This window comes from Echinops telfairi, unplaced genomic scaffold (assembly GCF_000313985.2).
Source record: "Echinops telfairi isolate 266 unplaced genomic scaffold, ASM31398v2 ScPeMD7_7469;HRSCAF=8507_1, whole genome shotgun sequence".
In the NCBI taxonomy this organism is placed as follows: Eukaryota; Metazoa; Chordata; class Mammalia; order Afrosoricida; family Tenrecidae; genus Echinops; species Echinops telfairi.
Genome location: NW_022111373.1, coordinates 151,098,367 through 151,120,263, shown reverse-complemented (window position 1 = coordinate 151,120,263; position 21,897 = coordinate 151,098,367). Strand labels below are relative to the sequence as shown.

Sequence of the window (21,897 nt, the reverse complement as noted above, 5' to 3'; positions counted from 1 at the left end):
GTGCTTGGCTGATCACTGAAAGTTCAGGAGTTCAAAGCTACCACTTGCTTCTGGGGAAATGGGTAGCAGTCTGCTCCCAGGAAGACTTACCTCCCATGGGGCAGATCTGCCGCGTGGGACTGCCCCGCAGTGAGGGTCTGTTTCTGTGTTTTGTATGATTGGTCTCAGGAAGGCCTGAGCAGGGTGAGGGTGAGGGATACCCAGGAGACTCAGGGGAAAGGTCTGGTGTTCTAATTCCCCAGGAATACAGCCACCGAGCAGCCTCTGAAGCAGCTACGCTCCACTGAGGGCAGCTGGCAACTCGGGCATGCGCGCACCAGAGGAGACAGCTGGGCGTATAGCAAGGTTGCTGGTTCAAGCCCCCAGCAGCCCCATGGGAGAATGACGAGGCTGTCCACCTGGCTATCTGTCACCTGCATTTGCTGGATGCTGCGTAACCTCCCTGCTGTCTGGGTGCCCTGTGGCAGGGGTCTAATGGGGATTGGGCAGCTCTGCTCCTGGACCCTCATCTTCGGGGACCAGCAGGCTGGCTGGTGTTCTTGGCTGGCAATGACCTGTGCACACATGCCTGGCTCCAAGCACCCAGGGCCTCCCATCATGTCCCAGGAAAGCCTGGGATGACCTCAGGGTGATCCCGGGCAGCGGAACGGAGGCCGGGCGGGGGAGCATACTGAAGTGGAGGCTCAAGGCCCCTGCTGTGGCCACCATTCAATGGGCTCAGCTCTCAGCCCCAAACATGCCCCCCTCCCTCGTGACCCTGCTGGTTGTGGAGCAGCTCTACCCCAGCTTCCACCCAGGCCCCCTCCACCCCCAGTGAGGCTAGACGGGTACAGTGTGCGACACTGAAGGAGGCATGAAGCTCTGGGCGCTGACCCGCTCTCTGCCCGCAGATCCTGGCTAATGTGATCATCTTCATCTGCGGAAACCTGGCGGGCGCCTACCACAAGCACTTGATGGAGCTGGCTTTGCAGCAGACCTACCAGGACACCTGCAACTGCATCAAGTCCCGCATCAAGCTGGAGTTCGAGAAGCACCAGCAGGTACCCTGTGCTCCCCCGCTGCTCCCGCCCAGTCAGCCGCAATGCTGGGCCCTTCCTGCTGATGGCGGCGCCCACCCAGGCATCAGGGGGCAGCAGGAAGGGGCTGCCGATGCCACGCTGATGGCAGGGGTGGGCACAAACAAACCTGCCCTCTGGGATACCCCTTTTCATGCTACACCCACCAGGAGTGCATGTCTGGAGGCTAGGGCCTCTGCTCAACCCACACCCACCAGGCTGGGACTCCCCCAGGCGCCACACCCCACAGGAGCACGTGGCTGGGGTCCAGAGCTGCACAGGAACCTCACCTCTGTCTGAGCAGTTGGCCCGTCTTCCCTGCCCAGCTGGTGACCCTGCCCTTGAGCAGGACCAGGTGGGCAGTGGGAGGAGGGCCTAGCAGGGTCTCAGTTGCTGTTGGCAGGGGCAGGTCTCTGAGGTGGCCGAGGTGGAAGGACACGTTGGTGAGACATGCACATGGTGGTGAAACACTGGGAAACCCTAGCGATGAGGCCGGGGAGGGGAGGGTCACTCATAGGGGCGGCCAGCAGGGCACCGTTGTGCTTTGATGGGAAAGCTGCATTAATCCAGGACCTGGAGAGACCTGCTTCTCTTCAGGGTGGCAGGTGTTAGCCGTCTGATGCCAGGATCGCATGTGGGGGTATTCAGCAGAGGCTTCCTCTCACCGTTCCTGGTTGGAAGTCTGAAAGCCAGAATTCGGGACACCAGCTCATAGTCTCTCTCTCTTTCACGCACTGGTTCTCTCTAGTCACTCTCTCTCTGCTGGAAGCCCTGTGTCTCTTTTCAGTGTCTGGGCCGGCACCCCTCGATGACCTCTGTGTGTATTGGCCTCAACCTCCCCTGGGTCTAGGAGGTTCCCAGCACAGGGGCCCCAGGTCCAAAGGCCACTCTCTGCTCTCAGCTCTTCTTCTGTGGTGGCAGTAGGTCCCGCTCTCTGCTGGCTTCTTTCTCCTTCTCTCTAAGATAAGGGGTGACACAGGACACACCCCGACTGTGACCCTGACACTGGCTCAGACTGTGACCCGAGTGAGGAGGCTGCCTCCCGTCATAGCCCCTGACATGGGACCACATCATGGAGGTGCCTGTGTCGTCACGTACCTGCCAGCCCACGGAGAACCATAGCCCGGACAGAGGACAGTGTGTGGGGGTGGGGTGGGGGGGACACCGTCTGGTCCGGGCAGGCACACTGCTCATTGGAATCGCTCTCTTTGTCTCGGTCAGTGTTATAGGTCACCTGGACACAGGCTTCTCTCTGCACGGGTCACATGACCCACTCCCTTGCCAGTGCGTGTGATGTAGTGTTTGTGTGACGTGCTGACCACTCCTCAGGCAGGATGCCACGCTCTAGTGGCTTGTGTGTGGCTGGAGGCCAGGCCACTGCTACTTCCAGTGCCCGTGGGGCCACCAGGGTGGGCAGGCATCAGTGGGACTTCTGTCCTAAGACATAGGAAAAAAGGAGAGGCTGTCCACCTCTGAGGGATGAGCCCGGAGGACCGTGGACACCAGCAGAACACTGTGTGCCCCGAGCCAGATGTGCCCCTCGGCTTGGCAGGCTCTCAAAGTACAAATGGAGAAGAGCTGCTGGATCACAGGGGGGTGGGGGGTGGGGGCAGACAACCAGGAGACCCTCAGCGTGACGAACACATGCACGACACGCAGGCCCAGGATGGGCTTCGTGGTTGGTGTGGACTCAGCAGCCCTGTGTGAGGCCGGGTGCACGAGAGAAACCAATCCAGCAACACGCATCTCGGTATAAGAAGAAGCTTTATGTCAAGCAGTCGTTACGTATGAAGAAAGCATCCAGCCCAGTCCAGCTCAAGTCCTTAAGTCTAGTACTGGTCCACCAGCCCCTCTTCAGACCCCGCAGCCACGCTGCGACGCAGGAAGCAGGAAGATTGCCGGCCGGTGGGTGCATCCAAGGTCGGTGGTGACATGGCTGGAGCTGGCAGTTTCCAGGGTGGCCCCCAGGGCCCCAGCAGGCAGGACGGCAGAGTGACGGAGAGGAGGATGTGCTCAGAGTCCTCCTTTGGAGATGGCCATGCCCCCAAGAGACAGTAGCAGACTGTGACCGATTGATAGGACTGACTCCAGCCCAGACATAACAGCATCTAACTAGCACAGTGCCTAAGGAGCGCATGTGTTATGGAGAGCCAGCGTGCTTTATAAAGCTCCGTCATGCATGTCGCAGTAGGTGGTAGATGCAAAATCAAGCCCAGGGCGTTTGGGCTTTGCACTTTGGTTTTCATGTGGAGCGTGGAGTAGCACCCAAGTCCTTTTTGAAAAGAGGTCACTCGGTCATGGGGTCAACAGGTTGCCATGGGTCCAACCCCAGGCACAATGATTAAGAAGGAGCCAGTTGTCCATGAGGGTCTGATACCCAGCATATGCCTCCTCAGATGCCTCATGTGCCATTATGTTTTAGGTGTTAAGTTCTAGTAAATTCCACAATTCCTACAAACTGAACTCAGGGTTCAGAGCTGGAGCCTCTGCTACGTGCTGTGTGGGGATCGGCTCTTTGGGATGGGTTTTCTTGTTGCCCCCACCCCCTCAAACGGAAGGAACTGGATGAGCTTGGTCCTGAGAGTCGTTGGGATTCTCTTCCCCGTTTCCTCCAGAGTCGGCTTCCAAGCAGGGCCTGGGGTTCTGAGTAGCCTAGTCACACGGCCTCTTATTTATAGTAATGACTTTGACAGAAGTCGTAAGTCCAACTGCTGACGTCACCAGCACTTCATATTTCTCTGAAGACTTTGGACGACCCCCGGGGCTCACATGGTCACCCGAGCCACACTGTGATCCTGCACAGCTACCAATCAGCCCAGCATGCTGTCTGGTGGTTGTGGGGGGCTGTGGGGGCCAATCACAGAGGCATTGTATCAACTGGCACTGACTTTTAAGGAAAGGATTGAGTGGTGTCTTATGAAACATGAGTGCAGGGGACTGAGAACTCCATTACTGCTGTGGGCGGATCTGCTCTGACTCACAGTGACTTGCACATATCCAAACACTGGCCCCTCCTGCACCGGCTTCATGACCCCGTGTGTGGGGCAAAGACCAGCCCCCCACAATTAATCGTGGGTTCGATAGGCGCATTGTATGGGTGAGATATATAAAGATTATAATAGTCATAGAGAGCATGAGAGATAGAGGAGAGATTGAAATAAGGGAGTCAGACACATTCCATGGTAGCATGCTCACCTCAGCCCCACTTGGTGGTCCACGTGGAGATTGGAGACCAGAGGACAGGAGAGAGGGGGAGGGGAAGGAGGACAAGCAGAAAGGGTACAGGGGAGTGAGGACGGGGGCGAGAGGACAGGAAGAGCTGAAAGAAATGTTTATTGCTAACCAAGGCTTATAACTACTTAGCGGGGCGTGATTACAGGTAACCACACATCACAGGAAGGGGCTGTACAATAGGCAATACAAGCAATAGGAGGGGGATATACAATGGGCATAAGCGTAACAGGAAGGGGATGAGCTAGGGGTGTATACATGATAGGAAGGGGAGGGACTAGGGGTATACATGTGACAGACCCTAGAATCATGATGCAGACCCTAGAATCATGATGGCGCCCTAACCTTGGTCACCCTTGAGTGGGCTTGACCTCCCTGGGCTCTCCTTCAGGGAAACAATCTACTACTATCCTTATCAGAAGGGAGTGGACCCTACTTGTGGGATGAACAGTGGTGTCTGCTTGCTCTGGATGGCTCATAACCCTTAAGGAGAATAACCCCTGACCCACTTCTGTTGACCTCCAAGTGTATAGTCATTTGCCACATGTAGCAAGCAGCTAAGTTTGGCATATATTTGGGGGGAACTACTTCAGAGAAATCTTTCAGTTTCCCACACCCGTGGGTGTGTGGAGGTCCAGCTTGGAGGCCGGGTGTTATCCCACCCCAACAAGGGTTGCCCTCATGTGGTAGATACATAATCTGTTGTCCATTTGAGGATTGAGAGTGAAGGGGTGGAGTATAGCCTGTCAATCAGGTCATAGCCAATGAGGCCTCTGTGTGGGCATGGCCTTCTAAGAATTCTGGGAACTCTTGTTTTTCCTCCATGGATGTGGGAGACGCTCTCTCTCTCTGCTCCCTCCCTGTGAGACATTGTAGCTGATAAGAAACAAAGAACCGCTGTAGTGCTCTGAGCTGGGGTAGCCATGTGGAGACTCCTGCCAACGCTGAGATGCTTATACCACCACTGGATCCACAAGACTTTCCAGCCACTGGCCTGTGATCTTCCTGCATTCAGCATCATTTCATGTGTTTCGTGAGTCTGAAGAGGACTTTATAGATTGGCAAATATAAGACTTATGGACTTGATCTGGACTGGGGCTGGGATGTTTTCTCAATATTCAATGCTCTGGTATATAAAGCTCTTATACACATGTGAGTGTCTATGAATTTGTTTCTCTAGTCTACCCAGGAAGTGAATGTTCTTCCTGTTGATGTGTCCAAAGGAAGTCAAGTCTCGGCACCCTTGGTTTTAGGGAACAGTCTAGTGTAGTAAGTGCCTGTGAAGCCCCTCTTCTATGGAGTCAATGCCAACTCACAATGACCCAATAGGGCAGAAATGCCCTTGTGCATCCCTGAGCCTGTCCGTCTTTAGGGGGGAAGACAGCCTCATCTTTCTTCCTTGGAGTGATTGTTGGGTTCGAACCACTGTCCTTCTGGTTAACAGCCACACCACGGGGACCCCATGAATGTCTCTCATGAAATGTAATTGGACATCTCAGAGAGTTGTAGAGCCAATGTCACACCTCGTGACAAAACAGACTACTTTTCTGGCTCAGAAAATACAATCCTCATATGAGAATAAATGCATGTGCTGCTCCCTCCCCCAGACCAGCATATAACTAAATAGGGCAGAATCACCTGATGAATTAAGGGCAACAGATAAAAACAGGCCATTGGCCACGTGTGAGGTCTTCTTAGGGGGAGACAGATCTGGGGCAGGGCACTGGAGAGTCACAGCCACAGGGGGTTCCAGGTGTCCGAGTCTCCAGCACACACAGTGACACACTGCTACCTCACAGCCAGCCACCTGACGGCCCAGTGGTGGCCAGCCACCATCTTGAATGGTGGTAACTGTAGGAGACCCCCTCCTCTGGGTTTCCAAGGAGATGACCCCGGAGCTGTCTCCCATGAAGCCTCCAGTGGGTTCAAACTGGCAACCCTTTGGTGAGTCATCCAGTCCTGGCTGTTTGGCCACCCGGGGCTGCTTTTGAAAGGCTGCTCAGTGTCACTCCCTGGTTTGGGGACTGTTGTCTTTGTTTTCTGAGGAGCCCTGGTGGCACAGTGGTTACGCAGCGGGCTGCTGACTACAAGGCCAGCAGTTCAAAACCACCAGATGCCCCACGGGAGCAAGATGAGGCCGTTTGCTCCTGGCAAGAGTTCCAGTCTGGAAAACCACCAGGGCAGTTCTGCCTTGTCCTGCAGCCTCGACTCGTGACAGAGAGTTTGGCTGTGTTTTTTGAGTCTTAGTTCTCCAGGGTTACTGAGGCAGGAGTGTCACAGGTCTGGGCCTAGTCTTCAGGAACACTGCCGCTCACAGTTTAGGAGACCAGAAATCCAAATGCAGCACCGTATTGGGAGTGGGGAGCTAGGCTCCCAATTTAGAAAGAAGACTCCAGGCTGCATCCAGCATCCCCGGGCCAGCATTCCTAGGGTTTCCACGTGTCTTGGCTTCGGTCTTCCCTTGGCTCTGGGAGATTCTGAGCGCAGAGACCCTGAGGTCAAAGGACAGGCTGTGCTCTGGCTCTTCTTCCTTGATTGTGGTTTGTCTCTCGCTGCTTGAGTCTCCCCGTCATTGGACAAAAGGGATGCGGGCCACACTGCACAAACTCCTAACCCTCCCACCAGGGCTGGGACCCCACAAAGGTTCTCACACCCTCCTCTGACCGCCTTATGTCCTCTGATCAGGGGTAGCTCTAAGTACAGGCATGGTATCCCACCCTGGTCGAAGGCTGTCCCATGCCACCCTGGTCTCCTTACATCAGATCAGGGCTGGTCACTTCAGGTCACTGCAGGTGGCTCCACAAGGACTGGTTGTGCCATTGATTCCCGCGGCCCACTGAGAGCCACAGCCCAGCCGAGGGAATGCATGTTTTCAGAGGCCACAGTTCAGTCCCTGGCAACTAAGGGGTGGCTGGGGACTGTACTCGGCGCCATGAACACTGGGTTGTGTAATTGAGGGGCCCAGGGTGCTGCTCTTGTCTCAGAACTGCTGATGTTGGATGCTTCTAGAAATCATGAAAAGAGGTGTTTGAATAAGGTGGCTGTTTGAACCCTGGTTCTTTGACGGGGTACGCGTGGGCAGAGAGCCCCAGTCCTGCTATTGCCCTGAAAGTGCCGCTTGGCTCATCAGCTGCATAATGAGGTTTGTGTCCTGTTTGCTGATGAGGGCCAGGGAGGGGAGGCACTGCCGTGTGTGTGTCCCTGTGAGCCATGACCCCACCGGCCCCCATCCCGCAGTAGCGTCACTGGTGCTGGAGCCCTGTGTGGACAATGGAGGCTCTGCATCAGACCCAGGGGCAGTGGGCCTCTCCCTGGAGGGTTAGAGGAGGATCAGGCCCACAGTGGGACAGGCAGACTCGGCCTCACTGCCTCCAAGGGGTGAGGGGCAGGGGTGGGGCTGAGGGTGCAGGAAATGAGCCCCCCTGGACATGTGTCCACCCTCTGGTCAGTGTGTCCTCTTCTGGGGGCCACACAGTGCTGGCAGGCTGGGAGCTGTGCCACAGTACATCCCACACCAGCATGTTACCAGGTGGGCAGGCTGAGGCCAGCAAATAAGGAGAGGGCCAGTCATCTCCACTGGGTCACCACGTCCGGTCACTGCCTGACACAGGGCTGGAAGTGGGGCCTGTGGGTCACCACATCTGGTCACTGCCATCATGGTTATGTCCTCTCATTCATTGACCCGTAATCATGATTGAATGACCTTCTCGGACTCTCGTGCCGTTTTCACCTTAGTCTCTGGTCAGGGTTGAGCTCGGCACCCTCCTCTTCCCTGATTGCTGTGTGTTCTCCATTCTTTGAGTCGGGCCTCCTCCTGGCTTTGTGCCTAAGGTGCATCCCTTGGGAGCAGCACACTGGGAACCAGAGTGTCTGTTTCCTTATCCGTGCTCTGCATCGCTCTCTGGCCTGTACATTTCCTTAGTTGATGCTGAATTCACTGCCGCCATGTTGCTGGTGTGTATGTGCGCATGTGCGTGTATGCATGCATGTGCATGTGTGTTCGTGCACATGTGTGCACGTGTGTGTGCGTGTGCGTTTGTGCTCCTGTGTGCACACGTGTATGTAAGGGTACATGAGTGTGTGCGTGTGTGTATGTGTGCGTGGATGCATGTGCACATGTGTGTGCTTCTGTGTGCATGTGTGTATGTAAGTGTGCATGTGTGTGCTCACATGTGTGTTAGTGTGTGCGTGTGTGTGCGTGTGTGCGCGTGCATGCATGTCCCTGAGACAAGATTCCATGAGTGCATGCTCTCCCTCCCTCTGAGACAGGAAGCCCTGACTGGGGACAGGAAGGTGCCTCAGACAAATGTGGACACAAGGCAGGAGTCCGGTGTGAGCAGCTTCCTGCCAGAGATTTAGTGCAGCTTCCTTGCTGTTCCACCCACCCACCCACCTGCTGCCCACCAGGAAGCCCTCTGGACAGCCACCTGGGAACTTACCACCAGTGGGTCAGGCTCCACGTGCCGCAGACCAGGCTCCCAGTAGGCTGTCGGGGCCCCATCTCGCCAACCTGAAAGCCTACTGTGAGTCCTTTGGTGGTCAGAACTATCTATTACTCTATAACTTGGGGTTTTGTCTTTCATTATTATTAAACACGAACATTAAAGCACTGGCGCTTACAAAGGTGCTTGGCATTGTACATCTTTTAAATAAAAAACATTGCATCATGAATTGGATGCAGGTTCACAGAGCAGGTCACTGGTGTGACGTCCAGCCATTCACCCACATTTTGTTTCCGCTCATCCACTGCAGTCCTCCCAGTGTCACACCCGGCCCATGCCCCTGTTTCCTGTCCCCGTCCTCCTCGCTTCCCACGCTCTGAACAGTGTCCTTGGGTCGAAGCTGCCGCCTGACCGCAGTTGGTTTCCTCTTCTGACGTGAGCACACCTCCCACCATTGGAGTGGTCCTGATGGACCAGTCTGTTTGGCTGAAAGCTGACCCACGGGGCGGGTCAGTTCCAGACGTGAAGGGGGCTTTCAGTAGGCTTTCAGGGAACACCATCTCGGGTTCCACCAGTCTCTCTCCGAACACCCAGCCTGGTCTCTTTGTGCTTTTGAGTTTTGCTCCACATTTTTCTTCTCCGGCTCTACCAAGTACCTTCTCATGTGGTCCCTTTCAGAGCAGTGGGTGGTGGTAACCAGGAAACACCTCGTTCTTCAAGTCTGTGGGCCATTTTTTATGCTCATAGCACCCGGTCCAAGGGCCTGCCTGGTAGATGAGGCAGGAACTCACTCTCAATCGCCAGCTGACCAAGGGCATGGGCACCCTGTGCTTGCTCAGAGATGGGCCTTTGTGATGGACCTGGAGGACCCTGGGTGACAATGCTGCTGTGGGGCCAGTGCCACTCTGCAGGGCACATGTGCTGCTGCAGTGCTGGAAGCTGAGCCATGAGGACACCAAATACCAGTAGGGGCACTCGGGGTGGACAAGCTTCCGAAGAGCCTTCAAACTGAGACAAGCTAGGAAGAAGGACTGGCCATCTGGTTCCAAAAATTAGTCCATTAATCCGTGATGGGCCACAGCACCACCGTCTGAGAGCCACTGACGGCGGGCTGGCAGGGGTTCCCTGACGAGGAGGGTCTCAAGTGCACACTGGACTTGAGCAGGCCGACAGTTGTGCAGGGACAGGCATTGTTATGTTGTTGTGCAGGGTGTCACCGTGGGCCTGCTTAGCAGCAGCGACAATGATCACCATCCTGAAACCACATCAACGTCCACATCATGACCATCCCAATCGTCATCCACATCACTGCCATCCTAAAACTACACCATTACCCACATCATCACTGTCCACAACATCCCCATCTTAGTCACCATCACATCATGGCCATCCTAATCATCATCCACATCCTAAAACCACACCATTGTCCACATCTTCAGTCACACCATCCACATCACGACCATCCTAATCATCGTCCACATCACCCCCATCCACATCATTCACATCACCCCATTCTAAAACCATCATCCACATCATTCACATCGCCCCATTCTAAAACCATCATCCACATCATCCACATCGCCCCATTCTAAAACCATCATCCACATCATCCACATCCTAAAACCACATCATCCCCATCCTAAAGCCATACCACCATCCAAATCATCATCCACACCATCATCCCCATCCTAAAACCACACCATCGTCCACATTGTCATCCACACCATCCACATCATGACTATCCTAATCATCGTCCACATCATCCCATCCTAAAACCACACCATCATCCACATCATCATCTATATCATCACCATCCTAAAACCACACTCAACAGCACTATTTCCTCAGGCTCCTGAACCTCCTCCCACCGCCTTGAGTCTCCATCCATGGATGTCTGCGGTTAGTGTCTCGGGCTCACGGGGTCCCCGTGAGCCTGTTCCCTCTGAGCTATGCTCAGATTGAACTCAGGTCCTGTGAAGAGAACCCCTCCCTTCCTCATCTGCCCACCCTCTGTAGGACAGTCCAGCTGCCCCTGTGGGTTTCTGAAGCCGTTGTCTCCCCAGGAGCTCGGTGGGTCCAACCATCGACTATAGGGTTTAAAGAGAAGCCCTTGGCTGCTGCACCCCCACCCCCAGGGGTCCCTAAAGGCATCCAGGTCATGTGAGAACGACGCCCCCACAGTTGCTGCTCCCTGTATCCCTGTCATCCGGCTTAGCCCCTCTCTCCCTGCCCAGGGGATTCCAGCCTCCCTGTCTGGGCGAGATCCCTGTCTTCAGGAAGGAAGTAAAGATGCCGGCATTTCTGGACGTTTCGCCAGCCTGCCGCGTCCTCCCTGTCTGCCGGCATGCTTGTGTGGCTGTGAACGCGCCCTCTGAGAGCACCCGCCTGGCTCTGGGGCACATCTGTGACGACAGTGTGCAGGGAGATGGAGCTTTCAAACAGCGCTGCATTTTGCCATTGATGGGTCCGCACTTCACATAATTGTAGTGGCAGCGCTTGGCTGCTGAGTTTTTTTATCCAGTCTGGGCAGCCGGGGGTCTGAGTGGTCAGAGTTGTCTTCTGAGAGGAAGTTTCAAAGGGTGGGGCGGGATCGGCGGCAGAGATGCGTGTCGGTGGCATGGTCTGCCCGTCTTATCAGAGGCAGGTCCACGCTGAGGGCTGTCTGGGCCCCTGGTGGCAGTGCCTCCACTGAGTGGAGCCGGAGAGGAATCACACGTGGGAAGCTGCAGCTCTCACTGCATCACAGAGGAGAGCCCTTCTCCCTTCCGAAAGGAAGCCAAGGCACGACAAACCCCGAGAGCAGGGGCTCTGTACGCTGGGGAGCCAGGCGGAGACTGGTCTCCACACGCAGCCGTCCTGCCCATGCTGGCTCCCGTGTCTGGACAGAATGGTCTTCCCTTTCCCGGGAGGCGTATAGCTCCTGCCTCTGCTGGCCTCCGCTGGTGTCAGTGACGGTGTGAAAATGAACTAGCACAGCCCAGAGCCAGAATGGCTACGAAAGGGGGGAGAAATGGACGTGGGCACCGGCATTTTCTTTTGGGTGTTTTTGCTGCAGAATGAAGAAGAGTTTGGATAATTCACCTCCATGCACCTGTCTTTATCTGAGGCGTGGAGGGTGAGGGCGGGCTGCTCTTCCTGTCTAAGGAAATCGCGCCTGTCAGCCAAGGCCAGCCCAAGGGAACTGGCTCTTCGGGCACTTCAGTCACATTCTGGGCCTGCTCTGCCCACTCTCACTCCGCTGGCGGGTGCACTGACTGAGCAGAGAGATGAAGGGGGGGAGCTGAAGGTGCCAGGCCAGGTGGGCTGCTTCAGGAGCTGGCACTGCTGTAACACAAGTGCCCGGCGGGCCTGTGCAAGAGGGCTGGACATCTAGCTGGAGCAGTCCTGGGCTTTGGGGCTCCTTGACGACGCCCTCTGGCAGCTGTCCCTGCATGGGCGTCTCAGTGTCCACGCGGTCCTCCCTGTGACGCAGAAGTGGGCGTCCCGGTTTGCTGGTGACATCACATCACCAGCCGGGTACATTGTGGAGGCCCCTGCCCTCCCTGCACAGGGCTGAATGATGGCGTCCATGACCACATGGTGAAACAGCAGGTGGCGGGCAGGTGGTCAGCGTATCTTTCTGGGGTCACAGCAGGTTCACGTCGTCACTCTGTGCTCCTGAGGGCAGGAGTGCTGAAGGTCAGGACCCAGCTCAGATATAAGCCCCTCTTTTGAGGGTGCCTGGGTTCTGGGGCCTGGTCCACTCCTCAGCAGCCTGCAGCCCTGGGACAATGGGGAGCCCTGCAGGGGACGGGTGCCTCAGAGCGGGGCTTTATTTGCTCACAGTTGTAGGGACTAGGAGTCACGCGGTCCTTCCTCTCAGTCGTCCTGGAGGGTCCCTGTGTCCTGGGCTTCTGTTGGCATCTGCCTGGCCCTGTATGTACCTCCACGAGTGCTCAGGCCTTAGTCTGACACAGAAGGGTTCAGGTTCAGGACCCTGGCAGCACGGGATGCCCTCACTCCAAAACTAAAGACAGACTCTATTTCAGACAGGACCATGTCCCCAGCTGCAGGGGTTAGGACTACAAGGGGAGGCTGCCTGCCAGGGACATCCTTCAAGGGGCATGTGCGTCAGCTACATCCAAACTGCTGCTCACATGGATGCTTGCATTCCATGAGCTATCAGTCCTTACTGGGCTAAAAGTAAGGTTTCAAAGACGACAGCAACCACAAGGGTGGGTCATCGTCCTGTTTCCCATCAGATGGCGCAACTGCTGCTGCTGCTGGACGCTGTCCAGTCCATCTGGACTCTCAGCAACGCCGTGTCCAGCAGAACCCAATGCTGCCCGGGCCCACCCCATCCTCACAGGTGCAGTTAGGTCTGGGCCCAGTGTCACAGCCCCTGTCACCAGCAGTATCGCTGAGGCTTTTCTTATTTGCCATGGACACTCCACTTGCCCACCACTGCTCGTTCTGTCTGGCGGCTTGCATGTTGCCACGCTGGGAGCCGTGTCGCGGAGGCTGCGAACAGCACCAGGGTCACCCTTGCCAGGCAAGTTTTTGTTGAGCTTTCAGACAAAGGCCAAGAAGGGCGAGGCTGTCCGCGTCTGAAACATGGGCCACTGACATAGCACAAGACTCAACAGCAGCAGCAGCAGATCCTTGTCTGACGGAGAGATCCAGATGGGTCCTCTGGTTGGACGGCACACGGGCTGGCCACTTCCTCACAGTGGGCCTCCTGTGCAGATGGAGAAAGGCCTGCTGGACCTTCCTTTGCGAATGGATCCTTGACTCACGAGGAGAAGAAACAGCTGCAAACAGCACTCAAAATCAGAACGTGGACTGCACAAAGTATGCGTCCTAGGAAAACCAGAAACCTCAAAGGGAAATGGAGTCCGTGGAGATCCACGCCCTGGGTAAAGTGAGGGGGGATGGGCTGGCACTGGCCGTTGGGATCAGACGGCTGGGCCCTCTCCATGCCAGTGGGGACAGCTTGAAGAGGGAGGACCCCACACTCGCACTTGCGGCCAAAGGGTGGTTTTGAGTTCTGTCATGAAGTACAAATCTGACCGTGATAGGATAATAGCCAGGGCCCCATGGACAGCCAGCCCCTGCCACTTCTACTCACATGCCCACAGCAGCCACTGATGGCAGAGAGCCGGAGCTCGTCAAACAGGCCCTGGAGATGCCTGGATCATTGCTGGTGGTTGGAATGTGAATGTTGGAAATGAAGGATCAGCAGTTGGAGAACGTGGGCTTGGTGATAGGAGCAGAGCTGGAGGTCACGTGCTAGAAGTTGCCAAGACTAATGACAACTACCTTCTGTCAACACGTCAATGGTGACCGTACACTGGGTCCCCCATGCAGACAGGATACACAGGATAAGAGAGGGTGGAGAAAGCCGACATCGGCAAGCCTAGCAACTGCCTGTGGAAGAGACCATCCATGGCTCACATGCAAATTCAGGTTCAGGTTGAAGAATATTCAGACATGTCCATGAGGGCCAAAATGCAGCCTTGACCATGTGCCGCCAGGGTTTTGAGAACGCGTCAAGAACAGACTTGACCCATGGAGCAGCAGCGAGTGAGGACCAGAGCGCCGTGCAGGACATCGAGACACCACGGGAAGGGCAAAAGGTCAAAAGACGGCGGGAGGGAGGGCCACCGTGGGCACCAGCAAGGAGCCCTCTGGCACCGCTCTGCGCACCCCCACAGTGGCCCAGGAGCAGGAGCCCACCGACGCCCACGCAGCGGAAACTGGAGAGCAAACCCTGGTTTGCTTCCTCCGCCAGGATTATTGCAACCCGACACCCCGTGCGCAGAGCAAGAATGTGCTCCTCGCTGTTCTGGGGGAAACTCCAAGTTCAGGGCATCTCAGGGCCAGTCTCCAGGGGAGTATCCTCTTCTGTCTCCTTCGGCCTCGGTGTCCCAGGCATCTGGGGCTGCCCTCACTCTGACCCAAGTGAGACCGCACAGAAGAAGGAGGGGCCCAGACTCTGGGGTGACCTCGTGTTTCCTGATCCTGTCTTCAAAGTAAACAAGGTCATGTCCATAGGGGTTGGGGTCTCATGTATCTTTTTCAGGGCGCACAATTGTGAAAAGGTGATCAATTCTCTACACACCTGGAGCAAGCAAACGAACCCAAAGCCAAGCCCACTGCTCTCAAGTTGATGCCAACTCACAGCGATGCTGTAGGGTGGGGGTTTCTGGGTCTGCATTGCTTCACGGGACGGAGAGCCCTATGTTTGGCCCTACGGGCGCGTGGTGGTTTCGAACCTTAGACTTTGTGATTAGCAGCCCAATGCATAACTCACTGCACCATCAGGTCTCCTTGAGTGCGCAGAGGACTCTACCTGGAGGGTTGGTCAGCTTTGCCATCCACTGGGTTTAGGAAGAGTGAGCATCACAGAAGCAGGAATAGGGGGTCCCACAGCCATCAATCAATGGGGAAGCTCCGCAACAGAGCCCATGTGAGACCCCTGTCTGGAGTAAGAGAGCAGCAGAGAGGCCACACTGGAACCATGGGACAGAGCGGAGGGGCCACACTGAGACTGTGAGACAGAGTGGCAGGCTTCCCAGCACAGGAACAAAGCCAAGGCCCAGGGTCGCAGAGCTCGTAGGAGAAGCATGTCTGCCTGCGGGTTGAGAAACGCATGCAGACTAGATAACTGCTTCCTCCCCGTTATGTGGCCTCTTCCTTCCCCAGTGAAGCCCCATAATCGGGACATTGCCTTCGGGCTCTGTGTAGCCGTTACAACAGACTTTCCAGCCCAGTAGAGAAGCCAAGCCAGTGGGAGGAAAACTGGTGTCAAGTTTGGGGAAAGAAGGATGGAGGTTGGCGGTATGTCTGACCTCTGCCCCATGCCATGTCCTCACGGCCCTTTTCTGCAGAGAGAGTCTTACATGAATGCTGCAGAGACGGGGGGCACCATTTTCGGGGACATTTCTCCTCATAGCGGTGGAAGCCCTGTTGTGTGTTTATCTGTGGATGCCACCGCATACAGCCTCCACAAGATCTAAAACAAGCAGTGCTTTTCTTAGCACCAGTAGACTGTTACCACCGGCATGTCTTGTTTTTCTAGATTTCATTTTTCACATCTTGGGGCTGTGGAGAGCTTCCAGACCACACTGGTGGGCACAGTTCCCTTGGGAAGCTCTGCTAGTTCCCGGGCTTGCAGGAAGTGCCCGTCATGTTGTTTTTTAGAATGGAATACAAAAAGCTTTTTGCAAGCTTATCCGAGATGTGTTTTTTCCAGCCTGTCTAAACCTTTCCCTTGCAACCATGTCGTTGATTCTGCTTTTAAGTACAAACTGACTCTGGTCTTCACAGCAGGTGTTGGACCACCTGGAACCCGTTCGCTCACAGCCAGCATGGTGAAAGTAGGAGAGACTGGAACTTTAAAATTGCGGAAGTAGAATACCACTGTCCTAGGGAACATTCCAGGTTGAACCCCTGGCAGGGGATCCTCAGAGGAGGTTTAGTGAGCCCCCTGAGAAGCCTGATCCAGGGCTGGACTGTGGCCAGGACCGCAGAGAGCACCATATTTAGAGCACTGAGGTTGGCCGCTGTCTTTGAAATGGGCACCATTGCCTTCAACTCTGTCAGTCAAGAGACTGCATTGCCGGGCAGTGTGCATACCCCCCGCCCCCCAATGTTACCTGAGAGGGAGATTGTGTTTCCTATAGTGGCAACCCATTAATTTTTGCCATTCACTTTATCGCCCCTAGTTAACCTACATTTTTAAAAGATATCTGAACCGGAAAGAACTGGTTCAAAGCCCTGCTCTGGGGAGAGCACTGCATACTGTTGGCCTCCATGGCCCTCGCCACACTGTCTACACGGTGTCTCGATCCAGCTGCCTCGTGTTCAGCGCTGTTTCTGTGCTTTCAAGAACAGCTCCCCGAGGGTCTGGGGTCCCTTTTCTGAAGTGGGTTGCCCCGCATCTTTCTGGTGTTTTATACACCTTGTGGTCATTTGGGGGTGTTCTAGCAACATTTCAGCATCATAGTTACAATTTACACAGTAAATGAGCCGCTGGGACAGTGTGTCCTGGCTGTCTTACAGTCATCCCACAGGTATCGGGGTGCACTGTGCATCACCGACCACCTTGGGATACGAGCAATTCTTCGCTGTCCTAAGTGGTCACTGAGCCGGGACTGACGGACTCCGTGCCCGCAGGTGCGGTTTGATGTGGGTGCTGGTTGGAGGGAATGTTGGCTTTGTTTTTTGGCTCTTTTTCTCCTTCTCTCTGTGGGACACGTATGTTTTCTTTGCTTATAAACATTTCAGTGTCTCTTACTTATGAGTAGATACGCTGAGACCAAAAAGAGGTCTAGCTAATCCCACGGGGCCTTTTTTCTTGCTTTCTGGAGACTCGGGTTGACGTCCTCCTGCCTGAGCAAAGGCACAAGCAGAAATGTCACAGCTGCCATCAGATGGAGTGGCGAAAGACTGAATGCTTCCCGGCAGACTGGCACTCAGACGAGAACGCCCGCTCTCCCCACCCCGCGTCAGCCTTGGATTTGAGAGTCTAGTCAAGACAGGCAGAGGGGAAGGCCGCGCGCGCGTGCACACGCGGGCTGCAACAATGGCCTCAGACCGCGATGGTGGGATGGCACAGGGCCAGGCGGTGTCTGTTTGTTCTGTGATCCGCAGGGTCGCTCTGGGTCGGAACTGGCTCGATGGTACCTAACCGCTCCCCAGGTTGAAAAGAAAGAACGCAAGCCATTTGTATTTGCAGGGAACAGAACATCGTGTATAGAAAACCCTAAGAGTTCACCAAAAAAACGAGTAGAAACGAATGCATCTCTTCAGCGTGACTGCATCGCCCGAGCTCCAGATGCAAACACCTGCTTGCCACCAGCCAAGTGCAGACGAGTCTGGAGGAAAGGCCAATGGCAACAGCGAAGTGACATAGTCCCCAGAATGAGGCTTGGTGTACAGAGGGTCAAGGCTAACTGAAACTGAGAGGTCAGTGGTTCGAGGCCACCACGGACCCACAGGACAGAGGTGACCAATTGCATGGGTACAGTTCACAGCCTAGGAAGTCGACAGGGGTGTGTGTGTGTGAGGGAGGGGGGGAGATCATTCCATATGTCTGACAGCCACGCTGTATCTGCCTGCGTGGCTCACGACAGGAGCAGCCCCAGTTCAACACCTGCACAAACAGGGTGTTTTGAGACCACGAAGGGTCAGTGAGAGCCCCTGATCCTTCACACACTGTGGTCAGTCGAGTCGTTAGGTGACAGGCAGGGTTGGAAAGCCATCTCATCCGGCAGGTGTTCCCACGGCTCAATGCGGAGTCACGGCATGCCGGGAAGTCTGCTCCTGGTTGTATTCCCACAAAAACCTCACATGTGGACATCCATAGCTGCCGTGTGCGTAATCGTAGCAGCCAGGTATGCACCACCCCCACCCCAGTGAATCGGAGAGGAAAATGCTGTGTGTCCACGCAGTGACGTAGTTCTTTCAAGCTTCCTCTCTGCGAGCGCGGCCCAGTATCTCTCCTGGTTGCGCATCGTCTCTCCTTGAATAAAGTGCCACCCAGGTGACCTGTGTCCCCTGAGAACATCGACCACAGAGACTGTGTTCAGATACGGGCATGCTCGCAGTTCTGGGGGTTGGCTTCAGCACACCTTTTGGGGGGAGCACAGCCCAGTCCCTAATAGGAGATAGGCATTGTGGGATGGCAGAGGAGGAAACGGCTCTTGACTCACGCAGAGACTGCTGGACCTAAACTCACTGCCACCGAGTCGACTGTGACTCAGAGCCACCCTTCTAGCGTGGGTTTCCCAGACTGTAACTCTTCATGGGAGTTACACACACATTCATACATACACTCACACACAGACACACTGCCACACACACACTACAGACTCCTACCTACTCCCACAAATATGCATGTACACACATGCTTAGACATATGTTCACATAAACACACACTCATATAGACCCACCGCCTCACACATAACATGCACTCACACAGTCACGCACACACCCGCACAAACGCACTCAGAAAGGCACACTTGTTTGCACACACATGCAGGCACAAACAGACACATGCACAGCGAGGTGCACCCACAAACCCAGAGAAAGGTGGGCATGTGGAGAGGAACCCCGAGGTTGTCCTCAGTGGGCCCTGGAGGCTTCGTGCACACCCCTCTGGCTGCTGCTCTTATTGCCGATGACAAGACCACTGCCGGGGTAGGGGAGAGGGGTTAGTGTTTCCAGGCTCTCCCTAGGATCCTTCTGTGTGAGAGGGACATTTCTGGACCCCCTAATGAAACAGAGCTGGGCGAGGGGGCAATGTGGCCCCTGGAATGGTGGGTTCACACCACGTGAGACACAGAGACACCTGTCTTTTGTTGCTCTCTTGCTCCTGGACACTGTGGCAAAGGCCAGCTTCAGAGCGACTAATGCTTCCTATTCACATTGAGTCATGGAGGCCTAAGTGACCAGAGCAAGCCTCTCCAAGGGCAGCCCTGGGCCTCCTGGTTGAACCTGCGCCAGAGCCCCACTCCTGTGGCACGTTTGAGGGAGCACAGGTCCAGGAAGCCAATGCAGGCAGCTCTTAGAGCAATCGATCAATTGTCTGCCCACTCATAAAGATCTGATCACACCTCCAACTCTTCTGAACGTGGCCTCCACCGGCAGAGGGGCCGCCCCGATCCAGCAGTGGACGGCAGACATCCATCACCCAGAAACCGGTGGGCGCAGGCACAGAGGCCACAGGCTTCCTGTTGTGTTCACACAGAGAGCTGGCTCTTCGGTGACCTTTCCCACGAAGCAAGACACGCAGTGCAGCACTGGCTGTTTTTACTGGAGGGCGAGGGAAGCAGAGGGAGAGGGCTGAGAGGCCTGTTGAAATGACTGTTGTTCTGTCTGAGAGAAAGCTTCATTTTTAAGCAATAGCTGTGTCAGTCTGGGTGGACTAGAGAAACAAATCTAGGGAGACTCATATGTGTGTAAGAGAGAACTTTATATCAAAGAGCAATTGTGCATTAAGAAAATAATATACCAGCCCAGTCCAGATCAAGTCCATAAGTTCGATATTACCCCATATGTCATTACTAGTCCATACATGTGTCTGTACACTCACACAACACATGCAATGACACCAAATGCAGGATCATCACAGGCCAGTGGGTAGAAAGTCTTGTGGATCCAGTGGCGGTGGAAGCACCTCAGTGCTGGCGTGGGTCCCCGTGTTTAGCTCCAGGGCTCTTGCTCCATCTGTGTAGCTCCATGTGGCTTGTCATCAGGAATGTGAAGCAGATAGTCAAGCAGAGAGCATGTGTCTGGCCTCCAGTAAGCTGTTTATCTCCTTAGCACCTTCAAATGGGGTCATCAAGCTGCGGCCTGATTGACAGGCTAGACTCCACCCTTTACTCTTAATAGTCTCGAGTTGACACCAGGTGATGTAACTGCCAGTCACTGTCAGATGCCTGTTGTCACTGTCCTCTCATTAGGGGTGGAGATCACTAAGCACGCCATAAGACTAACATGGGGAAATATTCTTTTAAACTACCCTTTTTTTTTTTTAACATTTCATCAGTAGCTCTGACAGCTTTTATTACAATCCTTAGCTCAGTTAGATCAAGCATGATGGTACAATTGCTGTTATCTTCATTCAAGGTAGGATCAGAAGCCCTGGTAGGGAAGTGGTGGAAGTGCCAGCAGCCAAGCACAGGCTGCTATTTGAGCTGATCTGGGGAAGAGACATATGTGGCAATCCGATTCTGTAAAGATGAAACAAACCCAAGTCTGACTCATGTAAGGGGCTTTCTACTCCCTTAACGAGGTATGGTCTCATATAGGGTTTCTGAGACTGTGAATCTTTAAGGGGGCTGACAGCCTCATCTTTCTCCCCCTGGACACCTGCTGGGTTTGAACGGCTGACCCTGCAGCCAGCAGCCTGACGCCTCACCCATGTGCCACAGTTAGCAGGAGCGTGTTTTCCACACTAAAAGTCATGACTACGAAATCTGAATTCATCGTGACTTCTTCCGGAGTCTCATCATTCAGAGTGTTCTTGTCAACCCGGCCCCCATGTCGTTGTTGTTCGTGGTGGTGATGGTGGTGGTGTTGGGTGCCCTCCACTCAGTGCCACCCATAGCAGCCTCCAGGCCGAGCCATCTTCACAGCTGCTGCTGTGCTAGAGCCCGTTTTTGCAGCGCTACAGGTAGTTCTTCAGAGTGACCTCCGGGCAGGATTTTCGGGGGTTCGTGCTCTGCAGCTCCAGAAAGCTTGGAGTCTGTGAGAATCTGGAACTCTGTTCTGTGTCTCTCCACATCCCGCCCCCCCTTTTGGTTAGAGTCCTTTAATAAATTCATCGATCTAAGTGCTCAGTGAAGGCAGTGGGTGCCATGCGGTGTTTCATGGCAGAGAAGGCACTTGTTCGAGGAGGAAATTAGCCTGTCTCCTGTCTCCTCCTCCTTTCCCCGACTCTCCTTCTCCCTCTTCTGGGCTTTAAAGCCCAGGCTCCAGACAGCACGCGAGGGGCTGGGGCAGAAGCTCAGAGCAGGGTTGGGCCAATAAACTGGGCGCCCTGTGAAGCCTAACCCTCCAAAGCGAGGCGTGGTTTATCCATCAGAGGCCTTAGTAGGACACGTTTCTGGCTGCTTTTGTGGTGGCCTGGTGGCTCAGTGATTACATGTTGGGATGCAATCCGCAGTGTCAATAGTTCGAACCACAGTCACTCCAAGGTAGAAAGATAGGGCGTTCTGCTCCCTTAAAGAGGTATGATTTAAGAGTCCCACAGCAGCAGTTCGACCCTGTGCTGTAGGGTCACCACGTCAGTGTTGACTCAGTGGCAGGGAGTTCTGTTTTCCCATTCGTGGTCGACAGTGAGAACCGCACTGACAGCAGCACCGTGGTTGGAAGCACCAGGGAGTGGACCCAGCTCCATCGGTGTTGTGCACATAGACACGGGCTTCCCTTCAGCTCCTCCATCTGGAAACCTCGTGTCTCACACACAGGGCTCTTCGTCTGATCCAGGGAGACGGCAGCAGGCAGTGCCCTGCGCTGGGGCGTTACAAGCCTGCACCTGCAGCTGCCCCTTTGCTCTGATCCACTGCAGACCGACAGGCAGGCGAGGTTACTCAGCTCCCCACACAGCAGTGTGCCTCCAGGGGAGACTGGGGGCGTGTGTGTGTGTGTGTGTGTGTGTGTGTGTGTGTGTGTGTGTGTGT

The 21,897-nt window shown here is 55.0% G+C and overlaps 1 protein-coding gene across 1 annotated transcript in view; it reads left to right on the top strand.

Annotated features, from left to right (window-relative positions):
- The window catches only part of ADCY2 (adenylate cyclase 2), a gene marked incomplete at its 5' end in the record, with an annotated part of 199,999 nt that overhangs the window by 69,168 nt on the left and 108,934 nt on the right, over window positions 1-21,897 (top strand). Inside the window, one exon of the mRNA XM_004698421.2 lies at window positions 891-1,040. Within this exon, the coding sequence (XP_004698478.2) occupies window positions 891-1,040 (150 nt within the window). The remainder of the gene's footprint in view (window positions 1-890; window positions 1,041-21,897) is intronic.